Here is a 23,694-nt window from a genome sequence, read left to right as displayed (position 1 = left end):
TTTGTGGAGGATCCCTCAGACTGAGAGGGAGGCAGAACTCGTATACCTGAAAGGATGCAGGGAATGCAAATACAGAAATAAACAAAGACGCCACCATCACTTGTGTTTGACAGAGACTCAAAGGTTGGCAGGGGAGAAGGAAAGCTTTATGGTGAAAAACGGGGAAAGCTTCAGGTGTACCCTGAAGGGAGCCAGAGGCGGACTAACTAGAAGCCGGCGTCTCCTGTGACTGATTTGGGGGCATGTTTGGTTTTCTCTGGTTGGTCCTGAGCTGAAAAGGGGATGAAGAGTAGGCAAGCTGGCAGTCACTGCCAGAGTCCTGACTTCCCGGTCCAATTGCCGCAGAGGTTGTGGTCTGGCTCCATGATCTGGTTGCTACCCGTGTGGGTCGGAGTTGTGCTGTCATACAGGGTCTAGCCACGGTGTGTTTGTGTATTCAGTCTCTCACAAGGCAGGATGTGGTGAGTGGCGCTTGACTCCTCTAGACACATACTGGGGATGAGGTGAGGGATGGGCACGGGTATTTCCGGGCAACTGGCCCAGAGCACCGGCCTCCGCATTTGTCTGTTGCCTCAGCAAGGCGAGTTCTTGAACGGACTGCTCTCGGGTGGGACCGGTCAGGCTGTCACCCCTTAGGGGTCCACGTGGAGGGAACCTAAAACATCCTCAGCGTCACCCTCTCTTTCCACCGGTTTCTGTGACTCTGTCTTGCAGAGGCTGCAGGGCGATGAGACCCAGTTGTCTTCAGCTTGGGAGGATTCAGAAGATTGGCTTTTAACACACAATTTAAAGTCTATGAAACTCACCTTGGCTGACCTGATAAGCCAGGGCACAGCCATGCTGTAAGTCTGAAGCCTTTCCCCTCTCCCCACAAGCCTGCAAGACACGTCCCTCCCCCTGAGCCCAAGAGACCCTTTCATAAGACTTTTCTTCTTCAGGAAGGAGGGTAGCAATGTCACGAGGAAAATGCACATCTCCACCCAGACCATCCACCAATTGGAATCCAAGCTTTCTGAGTAAGTATGCTTTTCAGCATCTTCCCAGCAACCCAAGAGCTCAAGAAGTACCTGGTTTCAGCAGCCTGAAAATGACTTTGTTCAAACGACAGTCTCTGTGGGACCTTGGGCAGGCTTCTTTCCGCTTCTAGCCCCAATTTCCTGTTTTTGCAAATAAAGAGGTTGGACCATATCAGTTTTTCTCAGCCTTTTAAAATCCATGGTCCCTTTGGATGAACACATAAAACCTCACAGCCTCATCTGATCTGTGATGGTTAAGAGTGACCACTTTTGATGACAGATTGATTGGGTTCATACTTTTACAGATGTATGTCAAAAATATTCAGGCTCCCCACTTCCAAACCAGATCTTTTTTTAAAGCTTCTCTTTGGTTTATTTACTTATTTATTTGACCACACCAAGAGGCTTGTGGGATCCAAGTTCCCCAGCCAGGGATCGAACCCAGGCCCTTGGCAGTGAAAGCGAGGGGTCCTGACTACTGGACTGCCAGGGAATTCCCCCAAACCAGATTTTGACGTCACCATCCATCCCCGGTGTAGCAATCTATGGGCCATGATTACTGCTTGCCTGAGGTTTCTTAAAAGGTTAGAATAATAATTAATAGCCAACATTTCTTAATGTGTCAGGAATTCTGCTAAGGGCTGCACACATTATCTTATTTAATCCTCACAACAACACAAAATATAGTGTTACTCTCAAGACCGTTAACCAAAAGTGAATTACTAAATAACCAATTTGCCAAATTTATCAAAACGTTTTAACTGGGGCTTCCCTGGTGGCACAGTGGTTGAGAGTCCGCCTGCTGATGCAGGGGACACGGGTTTGTGCCCCGGTCCGGGAGGATCCCACATGCCGCGGAGCGGCTGGGCCTGTGAGCCATGGCCGCTGAGCCTGGGCGTCTGGAGCCTGTGCTCCGCAACGGGAGAGGCCACAACAGTGAGAGGCCCGCATACCGCAAAAAAAAAAAAAAAAAAAAAAAAATTTTAACTGTAACTTTTATAGCAAGTTTTATTGGGTTGGAAGGTTAAACAGATTTTAAAGATTTCTGCAATATTTTGGTTGATTGGTTTTAATTGTGAATCCAGCAATTTAAGGAATGTTTCAGGTCTCTTCAGTTAATTGGTCATTTGGCAAATAGATTTTCAGAGAATTGGTTTTCAGTAAACTAACTTTTGGCAAATTGACTTGGGTAAAGTCTTATTATCTTCATGTTGGAGCTGATGAAGCTGTGGAGTTTACCACACTTGTCCAAGGTCACACAGCTAGTAAACAGCAGAGCTGGGTCTCAAAGACAAGCTCGTCTCATTACCTGCCCATGCCCTTACCTGCACCCACACTCACGCATGCCTATGACTCTGCCCACTGCCCCATGCCCATGAGTTTATATCCAAAGGCCTTCCCTGCCCTTCTCTGGGCCCCCAAATCCCACCTGCCTCAGTGAAGGCAATTCAGTTAAGTTCACGTGGCTGAGTCCTTAACTTGAGTGCCTGTTACAGGCTGGTCTCCAAACAGCCACTGGAATAGTTTGCAATAAGGGAAACTCAAGAAATTCCCCTGGCCACTTACTATTCAAAAACTAAGTTTTTTGTTCATCAATCCACTGAGAAACTGCTGCTGAGTTGCCTCACTTGTGCATTTATTATCATGTCCAGGTGACTAGGAAGTCTCACCTGAGAAGACACAGATTTGAGAAGAGCAAGAATGTTCTTCCACCTTCCTCATAAGAACACCCCACCATCCTCCATAGACTGGCCCTCCCTCGAAGCCCACCTAGTTCCACCAAACCACAGCCGTTTATAATGAACATTGCATCAGCAAAAGGACCCCACACACACTTGATCCCTTTCACAATCCCCTCCATCCTTTATCCCAGAAAACAGACCTTCAGTTTTCTCTTTGCTAGATTTTGCCTTATATTCTCCCAATGCCTTAGACACATTAAAAGAAAGAAAGTCCCATCCGCACTTTCCTTCCATGTACGTAAGTGGCTGTTTTGCTCAGTGATAAAACTGACCTTGGGTGACAAGTCTTCCTGGTGTTTTGACAGAGCTATTGAACTCTATCAACAGAGAATTCAGTGGCTCACAGAAAACAGCAAGAAGGTAATGGATTTCATTCTTTACCTCCTTTCACTCATTCCACCTGTACTTGTTAGAACCCTTTCAGATGCAAGTGCTAGACCTCCAATTTACATTAGCCAAAGTTAAAAAGGGAATTTCTAGACCTACAGAAATGAAAAACTCAAACACAGCTGTATCTGGGGGTTCAAATGATGTCATTCTTTGTCTCTGAGCTCTGCTTTCCCCTGGGTTGGTTTTACTCTCGGGAAGGCTCTCCCCAGTCTTGGGAAGATGGTCACCAGCAGCTCTAAGCTTACATGTCACCAACTAAAGTGACATGTCAAAAAGGATCTCACCTTGCTTTCCCAGTACACCCTCCCAAGTCCTGGGATTGACACTCTCTGGACCAATTTAGACCAATCACCATAACCAGGAGGATGAGATGTACTAACTGATTGGGCCTGGAACTAGTGCTCACGCCTGGGGAAAGACAGGGGGTGAGGGAAGTTGGGGGAGACTGGGTGAGCCCCCCCAAACCTCATGGACTGAGAAAAGGGAGACAGATGGCTGCACATGGAAAGCCAGAGTGCTGTTACCAGAAGGGGAAACAGATCCTGGGTGAGACAGCAGAAATCCTCTGGACCGTTTCACCTCAGACCCCTAATGAGATTTATAATTAAGGCTGATCATCTGGACATAACTTTTGAAAGTTTGATTAAATGTTTTCCTCAGACCCAAAGAGTAGAAGAGTGATCATGGGCAAATTAACCTTTATTTTGCCTTCTTATTTGTTTTAGCCTATATTCTTCCACTGATGCTTTTCTGGGCCACCATTTGCTTTCACCTTAGCCAATCCTCAACTCTTTTCTTAAACCCTGGGACAGGCAAGACGCTGAAATCCATGCTCCCCACCCCCAAGCCCCACCTCTACTACCCAGGCCGATTCCAGGGTGTAGTCTACATCTCAGATCCAGAACCATCTTCAGTTGCTTAGACAGGTCAGCAAATGCACATCTCCAGCTGTGGCACGCCCCTTCTGGTTGCACGTGGTAACACAGGCAGAGAGAACTGAGAGGGGTGAAATCCTCACCTACTCCACAAACATCCGTTCAGGGAATGTTGCTCTCACCTGCCTACCCACATCACCCCTGTCCTGCCACTTTTGACAAAGGGGGCAGGGATTGCTGGTCGGGTCCTTCTTCCCCTTACCCCTTTCTGATGGAGTTACCGCAGAGCCAGGAAACAAGCTCCTATTGGATTCCAGGGAACCAATCACCTGTGAACCAGCTCATGAGTCTTCTGCGTGCCGGGGCACCTGGGGTGATGCATGGTCCATCACAGGGCCCAGTTCCCGACTCTGCTGTCAGCAAGGCCTCACTTCTCTGGGTGTCCATTTCCATATCTGCAGAGGATAGAAGCAGGGGTTATTGACCGGTGGCACGCAGGCAGATCTGGCCCTACAACCATGTTTTTCTTGGCCTCCATAGTTTTATTTTTTGAATTAGTTGTCAAGATTTAAAAATCCTGATATTTCACTTTTACGTCTGCTTTCAGTCTTCTCTTGAAAAACTGGGACTATCTGGCCTCACTGGGCTCCAATTCCCTCTTATTTACTTTTCCAGTTATTTCTATGGGATGAGTTTCTAGAATTTCAATGGCTAGGTTTAAGGGGATGCATGTTTGTTTGTTTTAAATTTATTTATTTTATTTTTGGCTGCGTTGGGTCTTTGTTGCTGCGCGCGGGCTTTCTCTAGTTGCGGCGAGCGGGGGCTACTCTTCGTTGCGGTGCGCAGGCTTCTCGTTGCGGCGACTTCTCTTGTTGCGGAGCGCCGGCTCTAGGTGCACGGGCTTCAGGAGTTGCAGCATCCTTCTATAAAATGGGTCTTCCTTCTGCGGCTTCTTGTCGAGGTCGGGGAGCGCTTGAACGTCTGCTACACAGAGCTGCCCAGTAAAAGGTTTGTAGAAGCACAGAGCTGTGCTGGTTGTTTCCGCGCGCCTTCTTTGGTTTTAGGTATTTGGCCTCATCAAGGGGGCCAGAGTCGGTGTCCTCATTGATGTGTCAGCTGTCAGCAGTGGCCCCCAGAAGGAGGAGTTCCAAAGTGACCTCATGGTAAGTCTCTCTGGCACAGAGAAGGACCTGGAACTGGCAGCTCCACCCCACCCTCCCCTTGTGAGCTTGCTAATGGGCTTTGTTTATAGCAAGTGCAAAATGGAGTGTTTTGCAAAGAACAGTTCACACTTAATTAGCACCTACAGTTAAAAAATATATATATGTTGAGTTCTGCAAAACCCAGCCTCAGAGTCTCAGCTGCAGTGTGAGCTTCTAGTATTCACACCACAGCAGTTCCTACTAACCTGATTTTGTCTCAAGAGCCCGGAAGGAGGGCACGCAGGCGGTAATCAGTTGGACTGACTTCAGCACAGCACAGGCTTCCGGCCTGTTCCAGACAAGGAGGTATCCTGCTTGGCCGTAACTCAGAAGCTAAGAACTCTAGGGTCAAATCCCAGGCACCTCCACCACTTCTCGGCTGTGTGACCGTGTTACCTCAGGGATAATGTCAGTTGCCACCTCACAGGGTCACCAGAGGACAAAAGGAGTTCATGCAAATTAAGTGCTCAGTACAGAGTCTGGCATCGAAAAAGCCTCTGTAGTCTCTTTGAAGTGTTATGGAGGGTCTGTTTTCCTAGAGGAACCTCTGGAGCTTTGAATGAGACCTTTGCAGCAACAGCTGGTCCCAGGACCCTTTAGAGGGATCAACGTGGGCCAGTTTCCAGACTTGTCCCTTGTTCCTGGTCTCAGCAGGTGTCAGGGAACAGGTGTCAGTGCAGGCCCCTCTTCCTGACAGGTCCCAGGGCCCGGTTTCCAAAGATCCCGCAGCTGGGCTGGTCCAGTCTTAGCCAGGGCAAGGCTCGTGTTGGCAGTAACAGGTGAAGTTTGTAGCTGGCCGGGAAGAAGCGGGATGAGTTATCTTATTGTTGGATACTCACCAGGTTGAGTCTGAGAGCATCCAATGGGTTGGCCCTGCACCCATTGTTCTATCCCCAACTCACACGCCCAGGATAGAAACCGCTGCCCCTGACCTCCGTTCTCCTCACTGGGTGCCACAGTGAGGTGCTGAGGGTCCAACCACAGCACACGCTGAGGTGGGTGCTCATCCCACTGCACCTGTGACCTAAGTGCGCAGCAGCCGCGGCAGAAAAGCACGTGGTCTGCGGTCAGCGGGAGTGAGGACCCAGCTCCTGGACTGGCCCGCCAAGCCATGGGCTGGCCACCCAGGCCCCATACCCGCCACGCACAGCCAGGAGCAGGCTGGGGTGGGCAGCAAGCAAATGTCAACATGGGGCTACTAAGCTGGGCCTTAAGCGACCCTGTTTCAGCACGGCTCCCACCCCAGCCCAGAGGGCCCAGCCAAGGCTTGAGAGGTGGGGCCAGGCTCCACGTGGCCCATGGCCCTGGCAGCCAGTGATGTCCTTTTGCCCACCAGAGCCTCATTGATGAGCAGCTGAGCCACAAGGAGAAGCTGTACGTCCTGTCCTTCGGTACCACCACCAGCACCTTGTGGCCCAGCCCGGTGGAAGTCGGCACCTCCAGGTGAGTGACTGCCCAGCCTTAGCCCAGATGTCTACCTGGTCATCTTCCTCCCTAAGTGTTAGTGTCTTTATTGCGTGATTAAAGTGCAAGACCCCCAACAGACAAGTGAGACAATTCACAAAAGCAGAAACACAGGGAGCCAATAACTTTTGGAAAAGTCACCCCACGAGCACCACAAAATGAAAAGATGAGACATCATTTTTACCCAGAAAACTAGCAAGGTAGTTTTATTATTATGAAAATAATACATGCTCATTTTCAAAAGTTGGAACAGAATAAAAGGATAAATAATAGCAGATGAGTCTCCCTCTTACCTAGTTCCCCCTCACCTCCCAATAACAGTTTCTTCTATCTACTTCCACAGGCTTTGCACATACACGCATCCGTGTGCTTATCCTCTCTTATTTAAACATAATCAGGCACACATTACACTGTTTTGCATCTTGGCTTTGCACCTAATCTTGACTATCATTTTCTCTCAGTACACAGAGATCAACCTCATTCTTTTTTTTTTTTTTTTTTGCGGTACGCGGGCCTCTCACTGTTGTGGCCTCTCCCATTGCGGAGCACAGGCTCCGGACGTGCAGGCTCAGCGGCCATGGCTCACGGGCCCAGCCGCTCCACGGCATGTGGGATCTTCCCGGACCGGGGCATGAACCTGTGTCCCCTGCATTGGCAGGCGGACTCTCAACCAGTGTGCCACCAGGGAAGCCCAACCTCATTCTTTTTAATAGCAGCATAGTATTCCACTGTGTAGATATACTGTAATTTATTTAGCTAGTCCTTTGGGAGTTTCTGGTTTGGAGGGTTTTTCGCAGGTGGGGAGAGGGGGAAGGTAAGAATTTCTGCTTACTTATGCCAGTAAATAACTCTCTCTTTTCCATGAAGGGAATAGCCTTGATCATCCACCATGTGTTGGGCGCCATGCTTGGTACTTCACATGTACTCTCTTACTTAATATTTATAGCCAACACATGGGATAGGATTACTAACCACCCACCCCCCCCGCCCCCCGTTTTGCAGATGAGGAGACTGGGACTCAGGTTAGGGAACTTTTCCAAAATGGCAGAGTCAGGATTGGATTCCAAAGCCCAGAGCGGATCCCAGGGAAAACCACATGCTTGGGTTTCTGGGACGGAGGTGCCCTTGCCCAGCACTAGCTGTAAAGAGGAGGGCTTCCGGGTAGAGGAGTGCTGGTTCAGGCAGCACAGGCTTTGAATCCTGGCTCTGACAGTCACTGGGGGATCTTGACAGGTCCTTTAACTCTCTTATTAGCAGAATGAGGCAAGGACAACTGTTTCTCACAGGGCTGTGAAGATGAGTGAAAAATGAGTACTTGGCATGGGGCAGGTACTCAGTGGGTAAGAGTGTCTTTTACTGTGATTTCCACTCTTGTTCAACCCCCGAGCTCTGGAATGTCAGACCTGGAAGACACCTTGAGACCATCTAGCCAAGAGTGCCTCAACTGCAATTATTCCTGGTCTTCCCTTGTGATGTTCGTCCTATCCCTGCCACCTGAACTATTATTTACTCTGTGCTACCTGTACTATTATCGATTTTTTAAAATATCAACGCTATATTTACTTCGATGGCAACTATCAATACCATAACTGAGAAGCCCGTATCACTTGCCATAATTAGAAAGTCGCTATAAACATAAAGAGAATGAAAGCAGACAAAACAATGGTATTAAATTCCAGCTTGAAACCTATTGGCTAGAGAGGGCGCCAGGCCTGGGATTTGTTCTCTTTGCTTAAAAGGGAGATTCAAACATTTATGATAATGAAAGACAGACTTACTGGCAATGAGCTGAGGGGTCTTTTTTGCAGGGGGAGATCAGGCTGAAAGAGAAATGGAAAGAGAAGGGCTGTCTCACTAGTGCCACATGAGGCATTTAACCAAGAAAGCTCTGTGTTATGTCATCTTCCCTGTGGCGAGCGGTGTGCATCCCAACCCGTGTGGAATGTAGCCACACGGCCTCGCTGCCTTCTCTTCAAGCCCTCTTAGGGTTAAGGGATTAACTCTGGGCTTCAGGCTGAGGTCTGCCTCCCAGGAGAGTTGAAGGGGAAAGGAGCTTAGCCCCAGACCCCCATGTAGCAGAGTCGCTAGAAGCTCAGGCCCTAGAGTCACACCTGGTTTGAAATCTCAGCGTTGCCAGCTGCTTACAGTATCACCTTGGGCAAGTCCTAACTCTGAGACTCAGTTTCCTCATCTATAAAATGAGAATAAAGGTATCCATCTCAAAGAATGACTGTTAGATTTATACCAGCTCGTACCTCTCCTGGGCCTGGCCCCTAGTAAGAGTTATTAGGTTGTTATCCTCTCCCACAGCCTCCAGGAACTCAAGCTCTGGGTAAAGAAACTGCAGCCTGACAGAGGCAGCAATCTGCTGGAAGCCCTGAAGAAAATCTTCGCTCTGAAGGGGCTGAATTCTCTGGTGATCATAATGGGAAGCTGGTAGGTCTCCTTTCCTAAGCGGATAACATGAAGGGGTTGGAGAACCAAACCACTGTTAGAGAAAAGACCATCAAGACTCTTCACGTACGCTTGAGAGAAGGATTGTGTTTCCAGGCCAGTTGTCCACAGGTGCAGGGGCAGGGCAGCCAGGGTGGCCAGGCCTGTGGCCCACTCAGCCCTGCATCTTACACAGGTGACCTGGGACACAGGTGGTTGATTAGATTTGGTAGATGCTCCTTGGGAATTACCATTTTGCTGGGGAATGTCCTCAGGCTGAGGTGTCCCCTTCTCTTCTTCCGTCTTCTCCACAGCCCAGATCAGCCTTCTGAAATCCTGTCCGAGTACATCCAACAGTCCATCATGGGACGGGACCTCATCACCCATATCATCACCTACAAATGCGATGATCAGGTGCCCCCTGTAAGTATCGAGATTCTCCAAGGCTTCCCTTGGATTGGCTATAGTGAGCTGGGCCAGCCTTTGAGGTCCCCAAGCTGCGGACCAGAACACAGCTCTCCTTATACCTAGTTCTCCTGTTGGTAAGCTCAGTTGGGAGGCTCAGACGAGGAGAAAGTTTGTTAAGGTACCAGCATTGCCCTAGTGACGGCTCACCCTGTCCCCATCCCCACAGGCTGTTCTGAAGCACCTTGCAGAAGCTCTTGGGGGCTACTACCACTGCTACAGCCCAGAGACAGAGGTAAGCCCTTGGGCCAACACACTGCCCCCTCCTCCCATCCCTGCCTGCCTCCACGGTTGTGCCTGGGGAATCTGGGCCAGACAGGCCATGCTGTGTGTGTGCTTGCTTTCCCCCCTCCCCAACTCAGTGGGTTTACAATGGTAAAATCAGGTTAAAATGAATATGTGGGAAGAACAGAAACAACATGAAGTCACAAGAGATCCTTTTGCCGGTGTGTGTGATGAGTTGATTATAGGCCAGTAGAATCCTGAATCCCTATCCAGTTGCCATCAACGTGGGCCCCAGCCCACCTCTGCTCCCACCAGCACTCTGAGTCTGAAGCAGTTGCTTCAGTTCTCTCTCCTAGATGGGCCCCACCTACTGCAGGAGACGCACAGCAATCCATTCTGAATGAGCAAGTAATTCTGTACCAATCCATCCATTAGTATCCTTGTCCCGGTTAATAATAACATCGCATACTCCGTGTCCACAATGGAGGTGACAGTTAATAGGCTGTGCCATGCCTGCTAACCTAATCGCCGTGAGCACATGAATATTTGCATCTCACAAGTGTGTTCAAGTGTCAAAAAGTTGGACATTTCCCATGAGGGAGCCAAGATCAGGCAACATTTTCCTTGGGCAGAACCCCTTCTTGTCACCTCATTGCCCAGACTCTAGAGGAGTCACAGACTCCAGGGGCTGGGAAAGTACAGCGAGTGAATGAAACTGGCTGGTTTAAGGAATATTTTCTGTTAAAACCTGTGAACCTCTTGGCGTATCTGTTGTTTTTCCACTCTTGGTAGAGGTATGGGTAAAACAAATTTCATTGTCTTCATTATTATGGGCAAAACAACAGTGCAGAGGTGACAAAAAGTGACAGCTGATTCTGATGGGGACACAACAGTGAGCGGTAAGGAGTGCGATGAACGAAACAGCACTTGCCGCAGCTAAAGAGGCACCTCCGCGCAGCCCCAGCCGGGTGTTCTGTAGGAGCGTGACCACCGGTGTTGCCAGGTCTTCTGATTTTTCAACAAGAGCCAGAAACCTGGATTTTTTTTTTTTTTTTTTTTGCTGTACGCGGGCCTCTCACTGTTGTGGCCTCCCCCGTTGCGGAGCACAGGCTCCAGACGCCCAGGCTCAGCAGCCATGGCTCACGGGCCCAGCCGCTCCGCGGCACATGGGATCTTCCCGGACCGGGTCACGAACCCATGTTCCCTGCATCGGCAGGCGGACGCTCAACCACTGCGCCACCAGGGAAGCCCAAAAACCTGGATTTTTGTATGTGTGTGATTTCTTTACATTTTTAAAAAATTGCAGTGAAATTCTCATAACATAAAGTGAACAATCAGGGGAAGTTAGTACATTCACAATGTTGTGCGATCACCACCTTTATCTAGCTCCAAAACATTTCCATCCCCCCGAAAGGAAACTCTGTACCTATTAAAGCAGTGACCCCCTGTTCCCCCTCCCCTGCAGCCCCACGTAACCACCAATCTGCTTTCTGTCTCTAGGGAGTTACCTTTTCTGGATATTTCATATAAATGGAATCATACACCTTTCACATCCATCTTCTTTCACTTAGCATCCTGTTTTCAAGGTTCATCTATGTTGTAGCCCGTATCAGCACTTTGTTCCTTTTGCGTTGAATAATATTCCATTTTCTGAATATACTACACTTTGTTTATCCATTCATCGGTCAATGGACATTTGAGCTGTTGTGAACTGGTATGATTACTGGTGTGCAAGTATCTGAGTCCCTGTTTTCAGTTACTGTAGGTATAAAGCTAGGAGTAGAAATGCTGGGTCAGGTAGTAATTCTGTTTAATTTCTTGAGGAGCCACCAAACAGTTCTCCACAGCAGCTGCACCATTTTACAATTCCACCCTCATCCCACAGTTCCAATTCCTCCTGCTTCCCCTCCCCGCCTCCTCCTATCATTATTATTATTATTGTCATCCTAGAGGGTGTAAAGTGTTTCTTCCCATTTTTAAGGCTAGACAGCCCTTCAATTGTTTAAAAACACTGCAAGCCAATACTGTACAAATGGAACACTGACTTTCGCAGGCTCTGTCCTGCACATGGACCCCGGTTTATAACGTCCGCTTTAAAGAGCCTGACGCTCCGCCTTAGGGATTCACGTGGCTGCCTGTCCTTTCCCACTGCCGGTAGCCAGGTGACTGCTGGATGACTGATTGCCCTCACCACCCCCAGATCTACAGCAGCCGGGAGGTGGATGAGCTGCTGGCAGAAATCCAGGAGGCCCAGAGCCTCCGGGGCCATGTGCAAGCCCTGCACCAGAGCGTCCCCTGCGACAAGCGGACCGGCTCGATGCACGAGGTAGGTGGTGAGAGCCCCAAGCTCAGACCTTCCGCGGAGGCACGCAGCTGGCCTTGCTGTGCTCTCCTGTCTCACCTGTCGCGCAAGGGAGCGGCTGCCAGGCCTCCCACGTCCCGAAAATGGAACAAAGCGAGGCCCCGCCCCCCGCTGTCCCAACAGCTGTGAGCTGCCCAGGCCTCCGCTGGAAGGATCCTGGTGGATTTTCTATCCGAAAGATTTATTTCAGAGAAAGGCCAGCAGGCTCCTGCCACCCCTTCCCCCTACCACTGCCCCTCCCTTCCCCCCAGTTTGGAGAATGATGAAAACCTCAACCACACAGGGTAGGCTGTCTTGAAGACGGTCTTCTCACCAGTATCTCATTCAGGGCAAAGGCCCTGCTTGAGGACGCTTAATTAAACACCAACAGAGTAACTCAGAAAGCTTATGGACACAATCACCGGTAAAGCTGCGTACCGAGGAGAACTGATAATGCGTTTATAGCTTCACAGAATGAATGTATGGATTTGGGGTACCAGACGTTTTGACCTGGCTGGACGTAGTGAAAGAAACACAGCACCTAGACTGGGATTTTTAATTTTAGTTTCAGCTCTTCTACTATCTAAAACAATAACAATAAGTATTAGTATTATAATAGTTTTCATTTGCTGAGTGCTCACTATAAGATGGGCACAATGCTTAATTCTTTAAATGCCTTATTTTATCTTTACAACAACAGTCTGCGGTAGGTATGTTATTACCCCCATTTTACAGATGAGAAAACTGAAGTTAAGAGTTTAAATAATTTGCCTGAGATCACAGAGGGAAGCTGATTAGTCTCAATTGAACCCAGGTCTGTTTGATGCCAAAACCTTGCCAGATGTTTCCCCAAATGAAACACATGTACTACTTGTAGTTAGCAAGATGATTATAAGGTGATACATAGATTAATATTCTTTTCAATGTTATGCATTTAAAGCTAGCTCATTATGACAGAAATAGATCTTTCTAAAGTTATTTAAGTACAAAAAAAGGAAGTCAAAAATTAACGTTAATTTTGATTATTATTAAAATTAATAATTAAAAAGATTTAATGTTATATGTTTGATTTTTTAAATATTAAGTAAATAACAGTACAGTGGTACTCATAGCAAAGTTCATGAAGGAGGTGCTCGAATGTCTGGAGTTTGGGAATTGCTGTTCGGTGTTTTCCTCATACGTGAGCTATCTGTGATTTAACCTCTCAGAAGCTCAGGTTTTTGGCTGTAAGTGTGGGCGAGGGCGGGTGGGCTAGATCAGGGCTCCCTAAATGATTCGGTGCAGGAGATAGTTTTTAGTTCCCTGGAGCCTTATATTTGAGCCCTTGGCAAGACCACCTGTCATCTTGGAGTCCGAGGTGCTTATCTTAATGGTAAGGGTGGGAAGGCGTGAGGAGGATGGACAAGTGAAAGAGGAAGGGAGTTTCTGGGTACACCTCTCTCTTCTCCTGAAAATTCCAGAAATCTCCTGAGAAGCGGATGGGGATAGTGGGAGGGTAAGGCAGAACTGCCTTTAGTTTACCAGGTAATGTTTTAAGATGCTCCCTTGGATGGGTGGGGGAGACTGTGGACTTTCCAGCTCTAAAAGATGATGATGTAAGGATGATTTTTCATTTCGATTAGATTTCCACAGAGGTTGCAAAGAGGCCACTCACGAGTCTCTTGCCTAAACCCCCAAAGCATGAGGATCCCCTCACTATTGAGTTCCCAAACTTGGACAAGACTTCTGCAGAATGGCTAAAGACTAACAGCCTGAAAGGTAAATACCCAAAGAGGGAAGAACCCAGGACTCAGGTGACTAACGGAAAGGGATGAACCCTTTGGGGCTTCATGAGTGGTGCCCCAAACCCCACCATTTGTTTTTACAGCCAAGAAGCTAAGCCTTTACCAGGTTCTGGCACCCAATGCATTCTCTCCCGTGGAGGAATTCGTGCCTATTCTCCGGAAGACAGTATCAGCAACTATCCACGAGGTAACTCCGATTCAGGGTTCTGTCCAGTCCTTTGCAGGGGAGCTCCTGCGTGCTATTTCCTTTCTGAAATGTTCAGGAAATAGAAGTCATAAGACAGAGCCCAAGGAGCAAGGGCCTGAGGGCCTGGAGTGGGATGGAGGCGTTCCACCCAGGACTCTAGAACTCTCATCAAATCTACTCTAACTGCTGTTTTTCAAAGATACGAAAATGAAACTTGGGAGACTGGGGTACGAGGGAGTATATTGGGCACCACGGTCACCTCCTCCATGGAGGTTTTCCTCCTCCCCAATCAGAACACACTCTCTTTGTGTCCTCGCTGTACCTTGTACAGACTTCTACTATCGCTCCTGTAATGCGCTAATGTGTGTATTTGTTACATGTCTAATCCCCACCAAAGTATGAGCCCTTTAAAAGAAAAAGCTCTTCTCCAACCCTCTATCCCCGATATCTAGTACAAGCAAGCACTCAGTGAATGGTGGCTGGAAGGAAGGATGGAAAGAAGAATGAAAAGGATGAAAGAATAGGTAAAAGAATGGATGGATGGTTGGATGGATGGATGGATGGAAAAGTGAACAGATGGAAGGATGGAAGGGAAATTGGAAGGATGGATGACAGGATAAAATTAAAAAGATGCAAGGATGGGGACTTCCCTGGTGGTCCAGTGGTTAAGACTCTGCACTCCCAATGCAGGGGGCCCGGGTTTGATCCCTGGTCAGGGAACTAGATCCCTCATGCCACAACCAAGATCCCTCACGTAGAAACAAATGTCGCATGTGCTGCAACCAGGACCCAGGCACAGCCAAATAAATACATTAAATAAATAAATATATATTGTTTTAAAAAGACGGAAGAATGAAAGTAAAGATTAAAGGAAGGGTGGAAGGATGGAAAAATGGAAGGACGGTATAATGGTAATGGGCAAATAGAAAGATCAGTGGAGGAACTTCCCTGGTGGTCCAGTGATTGAGACTCTGCGCCTCCCACTGCAGGGGGCATGGGTTTGATCCCTGGTTGGGGAACTAGGATCCCACATGTCGCACTGTGTGGTCAAAAAAAAGAAAAAGAAAAGGAAGGAAAAGAACGATCAGTGGAAAGGCAGAAGAATGAAAGGCAAGAGAGAGTGTGGGCATGTAGAGTTCTGGCAGCCCATGGAGGGATGACTAGATGGAAGGAGTGATAGGTAGAGATATGACAACTTGGTGGAGGATGAAAGAACAAAGTGAACAAATTTGATTTTCAAAGTGTCCATGAAGGCGCATCTGGGTTCCCAAACCTAAGAACTCATGGCTAGTATGTTTTAAGGTCTCCAACTCTGTTATTACCAAACCTCCAGCCATATCTTGTAGTAAAGACTGATTTCAGAAGAGCCTCCTGAGAAGGGAGCTGGCTTGCTGTCAGGCACAGTTCATTCAGGGGACTGCATCCCGAAGGCCCTCTGCTGTGTGGGAAAGAATCCAACCCCAGATGTGCTAAGAGCCCATTTCCCTCTCTTGCATCTCACTTGGAGAGCCCAGTGGCCAATTTACACTTAAAATCCTTCCCCACCTGTGCTTCTGTTCACCTGCTCCCTTCCTGGCCACACCTGAGTGCAGAAGGCAATGGTACAGTTTGAATGGCATGATGGGACAATGAAGAATATTCACGTGGACCTGCCCTTCCTGTATGAGTACCAGGTCAGTGGTGGGTCCCATTAGTCAGAATATGGGGTGCGGGGAGGGAGATGGGTGGAATGTGGAGGCACCAAGCCACTGACTGAACTCCCTCTCTTATAAACAGAGACTGTACTCCACCCACAGGCCCCTGTGGGACTTTCTCCACCTCCTCCCCAGGCAGGGACCTGGATCAAAAGCCTGTGATCCTTTGGGTCCACATTTACCTCCTCCCCATCTGAGGCAATGAAATACTTTGACTCTTCCCTTCCTCATCCTGTGGCAGACTCGTCCACGCTTTAACGGGATGTCTGTACTGCCTGGATTCCCATGGCCTTGACACACCATTCCCAGAAACCAAGTGGGGTACACCCCCTTCCCCCCAGACCCCTTAATCGTCCATGCTCTGTGCAGTCGCTCACTGTGTGTGGCACATGAGTTTGCAGAAGCAGCTCAGCAGAGCTATGCGGATGTATGAGAGACGGATCGAGTGGCTCTCCTTGGCCAGCAGAAGAATCTGGGGCACCGTCTGCGAAAAAAGGTATCTTCCCCCAGTAGTGTTCTTGTCCTTCATGGGTGTCATGTGTGACACAGCACTCAACCAACTCATGAATTCCCTGTTGGTAGCATCAGAAGCCAACATTTAGATTAAGGATCAGTAATCACTCAGTTGAACCCCTGGAGGGAAAAGTCACCACCATCATCCCCAACATCAACAAGCATCACTCAATACCAACAATGTCACTCAGGAATCTTTCTGCTAAAAAGCAACAGAAACTAAGTGCAAATTGACTTAAACAAATCAGGGAAGTCTGGTTAAGGTAACTGAAAATTCTAGACTAGATTTGATAGCTGTCTTCAGGCACGGCTTGATCCAGAGGTTCATGCATGTCAGGAATCTCTCTCCATCCCTCAGCTCTGTTTTCCTCTCTGTTCGCTTTGTTTTCAGGCTGGCTTTCCCCTCCAGGTGGCGAGATAGCCGCCTAAAGCTCCCAACTTCCTTCCTTCCAGTTTAGCACTCCCAGGGCTGGGGGCAAGGGTCCATCCTTGAGCTATTCACTAGGGCCAAGAGGGTTTGATGTTCTGATTGCCTGGGGTCAAATGTCCACTCTTAAAGCTTGGGCTGGCGTCAGCTCTACTCAACTCAAATGGACTGTTAGAGACAGAGGTATTCCCCCTCCTCGCCCCCCAAAAATCAAGATGCTGCTGTGAGAAGAGGTAATGGATGCTGAGTAGGCAGAAACAATAGGTATCCAAAATATCATTATCGCTTCCATACCTTACTTGATGCCTTACCACCTACCAAGTATTATGCTTTGTAATACTATTCATCTATTATATCATTTACTTCTCAAAGCAACCCTATGAAGTCTCATTATAAGTAGTTTATAGTTAAATATGCCAAGGATCAGAGAGGTATTGCGACTTGCCTAAGGCCACACAGGAAGTGGGACTTGAACCAAGGCCTTCTGACTCTCTATCCAGTGGATTTTCTTTTGCTATCCATAGCTGTCTCAAAATGAGGATGTGGGGGGAGGAGATGGGACTATAAGATTTGAAGTAATAAAAGGAGAAGGCTGAATAGCACTAGAGATCTTAAAACAGAGAGAGAAAATAATGATACATTTCCCCAGAGGCCCCAGTTACACCTAATTTCCCATCTAACTTGCTTAGCTTGTTTCTGTTTTCCCTTCATAGACCCCAACCTATAATAATATTGAATACTAGTAATTTAAAACAAGGAAATGTACGAAATCATTATATGCAGCCCTGCCCTTAAACCATCTCTACCACGAGGCTTTATACCATGATAGACCCTCCTGGAGAGAAGGTTCTACTGTTGTAAACCCGCCTGTGTTGACTTCAGACCATGGAGATTTGGCCAGCTATGAATTTGGCATGCAGAACTCCCCTGGAAAAAACGTTAAATAGTAAAATGGAACAAAATAAACATTATCTGAGAGGTTCGGTTCTCCTCTTAAAGCTTGTGTTTCTTTTTAGGGTGGTTATACTGCTCGATATCTCTGTGACCAATTCCATGTACATTATTCATATCCAGCACTCCCTGAGACTTCTGCTGGAGGAGCAGCTGTCCAACAAGGACTGCTTCAACATCATCGCGTACGCTCCCGCTTCCTGCTTCCCGCTTCCCGCTTCCCGCTTCCCGTGGTGGGGAGGGCGTGTGCACTCGGATGCCATCCCTGGGCTGAGGCTCCTGGCAGGACAACAGATGTATGGGCACCCAGCATCCTAGGAGGGCCGTCAGTTTATCTGATTTTAATGATCTTGTTTGGGGCATTGAATAATTAAATGGTTGCAGGACAGTCCCACTGGGGCGAAGGTGATAAGCGGACCCAAAACACATTGCTTGATCAGCCAGGATAAAGTAACTCAGCCCATTGCCCCATTTGGCTACCAAGCTGATAAACACAAAAGAGAAAAAGAAGGGCCCCCAGGCTTGGCTCCTAGCTCAGTTCTAGCAAGCCACAGTATTTCAAGCATTCAGAATTCCAATTATAAATTTTAATTATACATAGATATATCAATATAATTTTTGTATATAGTTATATGTTGTGTATTATATATAGCTATATAGAATTAAATTATACTGTTATATATAAAACTATATGATTTAATTATATATAAAACTATATATTTAAATTATATATAAGTATATATAGTATAAATTAAAACTATATAACTATATATTTAAATTATATATTTTATGTATAAATTTTAAATATAAATAAACTTAAATTTAAAATGTAAATATTCAATATATAACAAGTGTTTAACTACATATACATTTAAATTATATATGACTATATATAATACTATATATATTTGTTATACTTCTGTCTACATAGTTACTTATATTTTTAATCTATAATTATATATAATTTAAATATATGTATAGTTATATATATACATTTTTTAATTAATTAATTTTATTTTTGGCTGCATTGGGTCTTCGTTGCTGCGTGCGGGCTTTCTTTAGTTGTGGCGTGTGGGCTTTCTCTAGTTGAGGTGAGCAGGGGCTACTCTTCATTGCCATGTGCGGGCTTCTCATTGCAGTGGCTTCTTCTGTTGTGGAGCACAGGCTCTAGGCACGCAGGCTCAGTAGTTGTGGCTCGTGGGCTCTAGAGGGCAGGCTCAGTAGTTGTGGCGCACAGGCTTAGTTGCTCCGCGGCACGTGGGATCTTCCTGTGCCCCTGCATTGGCAGGGAGATTCTTAACCACTGCGCCAGGGATATATATATTTATATATATATATATATATATATATATTTATTTATTTATATATTTTATAAATATATATGTAAATATATATTATACATATAAAATATTTATGTATATTTTTATACATATAAAAATATAAAAATATATATTTTTTATACAACTTCACATGAAATAGGAAGTGTTCTAAACCTAATAAGTCAGCAGTTAATATTATATATTAAACTGTACCAGGGTCTAATCTTTCCCTAATAAATTCTACAGAAAAAATGCTTAGAGAAGCATTTTGAACAATATTTTCATTCATTCATCCATCCATCCATTCATTCATTCAACGAACTTTTATTGAAAGCCTGCCATGCACCGTCACTATGCCAGGCATTAGGGATACAGAAGTTAAAACACACAATACCTATCCTCAAGGAATTTATGGCCTAGTAGTAGGAGACAGGTGTGTCAAAATATAAGTGCTATTAAATGTTTTCTGAAGAAATAAGTAAAAGGGAGGATATGGGACTTTGAGGGCTCAAAGGCAGGGTCAGTCTATTCCACCTGGGTAGAGTAAGGTCAGGAAATCTTCACAGAGGAAGTGACCCTTTAGCTGAGTCTTGACAAATGAGTAAGTGTTTGCCTAGCGCATGGGAGTGATGGAGGAAATGGGGAGAAAGGGCGTTCCAGGTGTAGGGAACAGAATAAGCAGAGGCACAGGGGTGTGACGGACGTACTACAGAACCCTGGGAACTGTCAGTGTGAATAGTTCAGTGTGACTAAGGGGTGAGAGGGAGAGACTGGGCATGACCAGAAAACAAAATAAAACACCAGGGGATGGAGGCTTTATATAGGAGTTTTTATACTCTAGGACGTATAGGTATTGAAGGATTTTAAGCAAGAGTAATAATCTCGAAACACTCGAGCTACCAGGGGAAGGATGGACTGAAAGGATGCGATACTGGTGGGGAGACCAGTTAGACCACTGCAGGGGTAGAGGGGGTTTGAGCCAAGGCAGTGGGAATGAAAGACGGGGAGGCCTGTGAGGGGTGCGGGGGAGTTAGAATCTACAGAATGCAGTCACTGTTTGGCTGTAGGGGATGAGGGAATGGTGAGGAGAGGATGTGCCAGGTGGAGCAGAGCTTGGAAGATAAGCATATAGAGTTTGAGGTCCTCAGGAGTCTGGGGATTCTCCTGTTAGGAGCTCTAGCCAAGAAAGACGGGTTTGCGAGCCATCAGCATTTTGGTTGAAGACATGGGAGGGCAAGAATTACACCTGTGGAGACGTAAAGGGGGAGAGATGACAACCAGGGACAGAACTTGGGAAGAACTGCCATTTGGAGTGTGGGCAGAGAGAGGGAACCGCCAAAGAAACAAGAGAGGAACAGCTAGAAAGCCAGGAGGAAAACCAGGAGAGAAAGGTGTTTACGCTTTCCCAAGGGAAAAAAAACAGAGTTAGAGCCTGCAGAAGCAAAGAAGGAAGGGGAAGAATGCAGGAATCCACTGAATCTGGCAGTAGCGCTCCCTGATAGGAAAACAATGAGATATAATGTTTCTGCAATTCATTTTGGCAAGTATTTAAAAGATTGATAATACCCAGTGCTGATGATAATCTGGTGAAAAGGGCACTCTTGGAAAGTATTGGTGGAAGTGTAATTTGGTATAGCCCTTGTATTAAATGTTTTTATTCCAGTATAGTTGATTTACAATGTTGTGTTAGTTTCAGGTGTAGAGCAAAGTGATTCAGTTTCGTATATATATATGTATATATATATATTCTTTTTCAGATTCTTTTCTCTTATAGTTTATTACAAAATATTGAGTATAGTTCCCCATGCTAGACAGTAAGTCCATGTTGATTATCTATTTTATATATAGTAGTGTGTATCTGTTAATCGCAAACTCCTACTAATTTATTGCGTGTCAACCTTGCGCAGGGACCATGCTAATCTTCTTGGTATCGTTCCAATTTTAGTATATGTGCTGCTGAAGCGAGCACTAAATCTTTTAAGTGTATGTTCTTTGTTCCTTCGATTAAGCCTTTCAGTGCAGAGTTCTAATGGTTGGCAAACCTGGAAAAAAGCAAGAGGAAATTGGTAAAATAATCCTGACAATAGAATTCTATTCTATGGAATAGAACAGAATATGCAACTATGCATATTTTAAAAATATATATTTATTTTAAATACATTTTAAATACATTAAAAAATATGTATTTGTCTGCGCCGGCTCTTAGTTGCAGCCCGCGGGATCTTTTAGTTGTGGCACGCAGGATCTAGTTCCCTGACCAGGGATCGAACCCGGGCCCCCTGCATTGGGAGCATGGAGTCTTAGCCACTGGACCACCAGGGAAGTCCTACACATTTTTTTTTTTTTAAATCCGAAAGAATATAGAACAAAGAGTTAACAGAAATTGGGGGGAGGGGGATAAAATTGGAGGAATTTTCACTCTTTGTATATTGTTAGAATTTTTATCCAACTGAAATAGAGATATTTCCATGGGAGGGGGAAAGGAGGTCCTTGTTAATATTTATCAGAGAACTGGGGAGGAAGCTTAACTGCAGGGGGTTGAGAAGCAGAAGATGAGGAGGACGTGGTAACACTGTTTTTCTAGGGAGTATGTCTGTGAGGGGGAAGAGGAAAGAGAGAGAAGTAGCTGGTAGACGAAGAAGTTATATTTAAGAGAGGCGATGGGGAAGACGGAAGTAGACGCTGGGCATGTGTGTGGGAGAGAGGTCACTGTGGGACAAGGTCTCAGAAGAGATTGGTGGTGGTGAAGTCAATAGCCCAGGTGGAGGAATCGCTCTTGAACCAGAGAGGGGACATCTTTTCCTTGATAAAGGGGATAAATCCTCTTCTCAAAGATTTAAGTTCTGTCTTATAGGGAAAAGGAGCTGATACATATACAAAAGAAAAGCTATAGTGCAGATGGAGAGTGAAAAATGTGTTGTGAGGATGAATCAGAGCTAAAAAGGGAGAAACGACTTCTTCCCTGGGGGTGAGGAAGTTCACACAGAGAAGGGTGTGACCCTTCTTCAGGAGGGAAGTCTGGCCAAACTGGTGCTGGCTGTGTCTCCACTGAGGGCACAGCTCTGCTCCCACTGTGAATGTGCTGAGACGTGTCATGACCAGCAAGGAGATCTTGTGGCTGGCCCAGGCCAGTGGCATCCTAACATTTTGGGGGTGTAATCAAAATCTTGCCCCCTTAAAATCCTGGGGAACCCAAAGAGCTGGGGCATGGATTTCCCCCCTAAGAACAAGCCCTCTTTCCTTTTTTCCAAGGTTTGGAAGCACCATTGAAAGCTGGAGGCCCGAGATGGTTGCCGCGAGCCATAGCAACTTACAAAGCGCCTGGCGGTGGGTGACCTGCTGGGTCTGACGTCAGCCTCCCCTGTGCTATTATTTTCTGGGCCCCCTCCCCCAGAAAGTAGCTCTCTCTAGAATCTTTGCCATCCGAGGGACTCAGGCATAAATCAGGAAACAAGCGCCTTCCATTCCCCGCCCTCCCCCTCAGCATGGCCCTCCCTCTCAGCATGGCCCTCCCCGCCCCCCAGGTGGGTCCTGAGCCTGCAGTGTCAAGGCAGCAGGAACGTCCTCAGCGCCCTGCAGAAGGCTGTGGAAGTGGACTTCAAGGACAAAGACAAACAGCAATCACAGGGCATCTACCTCTTCACCGGGGGCATCCCTGACCAGGACATGGTGGGTAGGCCACGTCCTGGGCATCCCTTATCCTTCGCGACCCCACATCTTCCGCTAGGTGGACACCTAGCAACTGGTTTCTCCAGCATGATTTTTCCAGTCTGGACTTTATCATGCCAAAGAATCACCTGGAGATGTTGTTCAAATGCAGATGTTGTTAGACCTGGTTCCGAAGGGGCCTGAGAGTCTGCATCTCTAACAAGCTTCCACGGGACGTCGAGGATGCTGGTCTAGGATCTCACGCCCAGATCCCCGGCCAGGCCCTATTAAGATAGTAAGAGAAATGGTGACCCAGGCTCTTTCACCTTTCCATCCTCAGTGCCACATACTTACTAGACCAGGTACACAGTAGGTCCTCAAGAAAGCAATTAGGCTGAATTAACCCGAGATCAGTGGCTTGGAGAGCCCTCAGCTGTGGGCCCCTCCTCCCTGTCTCTGCACAGGCCATGCTCAGCGCCTACGTGGCCGAGGCCCGTGTGGGCTGTGACTTACAGCTGAACGTGTGTCTCTTCTACGTGGGCGAGTCACAGATGGACACCACGCCCCCTGCCTGCTATGCCAGCCGCAGTGACACGGCCGCCGCCTACCGGGAGTTCACCCGGGCTGCTGGGGGCCGCTTCCACTGGTTTGGAGACACAGGTGCGTAAGGGTTGGCTGAACTCTCCACATCTTTCTTTCCAGACAGTTGTCTCAGTGCCAATATAGCTCCCTATGCTATAGACATATTCCAGGAAAGCGGTATGTGAAAATCACATTTGCAAATGTAAAATTACTGTTCTGGAGATGGATGGTGGCGATGGCTGCAAGGCAGTGTAAATGTACTTAATGTTGCTGAACTGTACACTTAAAAATGGTTACAGTGGTACATTTTATGTTATGGATATCTTCCCATAATTGTTTTAAAGTGAAAAAGAAAAAAAGTAAAACACTTAAAAATATTTTAGGGCTTCCCTGGTGGCGCAGTGGTTGAGCGTCCACCTGCCGATGCAGGGGACAC

At 46.9% G+C, this 23,694-nt stretch overlaps 1 protein-coding gene and 1 non-coding gene across 2 annotated transcripts in view; one reads left to right on the top strand and one right to left on the bottom strand.

Annotated features, from left to right (window-relative positions):
* The window catches only part of VWA3A (von Willebrand factor A domain containing 3A), a 44,260-nt gene that overhangs the window by 7,066 nt on the left and 13,500 nt on the right, over positions 1–23,694 (top strand). Inside the window, exons 4-20 of the mRNA XM_027126678.1 lie at positions 715–842; positions 939–1,016; positions 3,064–3,118; positions 5,088–5,186; positions 6,562–6,668; positions 9,000–9,125; positions 9,437–9,545; positions 9,757–9,822; positions 12,013–12,138; positions 13,776–13,911; positions 14,021–14,124; positions 15,717–15,797; positions 16,220–16,314; positions 17,775–17,894; positions 22,281–22,355; positions 22,553–22,697; positions 23,141–23,336. Coding sequence (XP_026982479.1) covers positions 715–842; positions 939–1,016; positions 3,064–3,118; positions 5,088–5,186; positions 6,562–6,668; positions 9,000–9,125; positions 9,437–9,545; positions 9,757–9,822; positions 12,013–12,138; positions 13,776–13,911; positions 14,021–14,124; positions 15,717–15,797; positions 16,220–16,314; positions 17,775–17,894; positions 22,281–22,355; positions 22,553–22,697; positions 23,141–23,336 — 1,846 coding nt within the window. The remainder of the gene's footprint in view (positions 1–714; positions 843–938; positions 1,017–3,063; positions 3,119–5,087; positions 5,187–6,561; positions 6,669–8,999; positions 9,126–9,436; positions 9,546–9,756; positions 9,823–12,012; positions 12,139–13,775; positions 13,912–14,020; positions 14,125–15,716; positions 15,798–16,219; positions 16,315–17,774; positions 17,895–22,280; positions 22,356–22,552; positions 22,698–23,140; positions 23,337–23,694) is intronic.
* LOC113630816 (U6 spliceosomal RNA) lies at positions 20,890–20,997 on the bottom strand. The gene has a single exon (XR_003437100.1). It is a non-coding gene; the product is annotated as a U6 spliceosomal RNA (small nuclear RNA).

Source organism: Aethalodelphis obliquidens, unplaced genomic scaffold, assembly GCF_003676395.1.
Source record: "Aethalodelphis obliquidens isolate GAN/ISIS:26980383/991018 unplaced genomic scaffold, ASM367639v1 scaffold30, whole genome shotgun sequence".
In the NCBI taxonomy this organism is placed as follows: Eukaryota; Metazoa; Chordata; class Mammalia; order Artiodactyla; family Delphinidae; genus Aethalodelphis; species Aethalodelphis obliquidens.
This window is presented reverse-complemented; position numbering and strand designations above follow the sequence as displayed.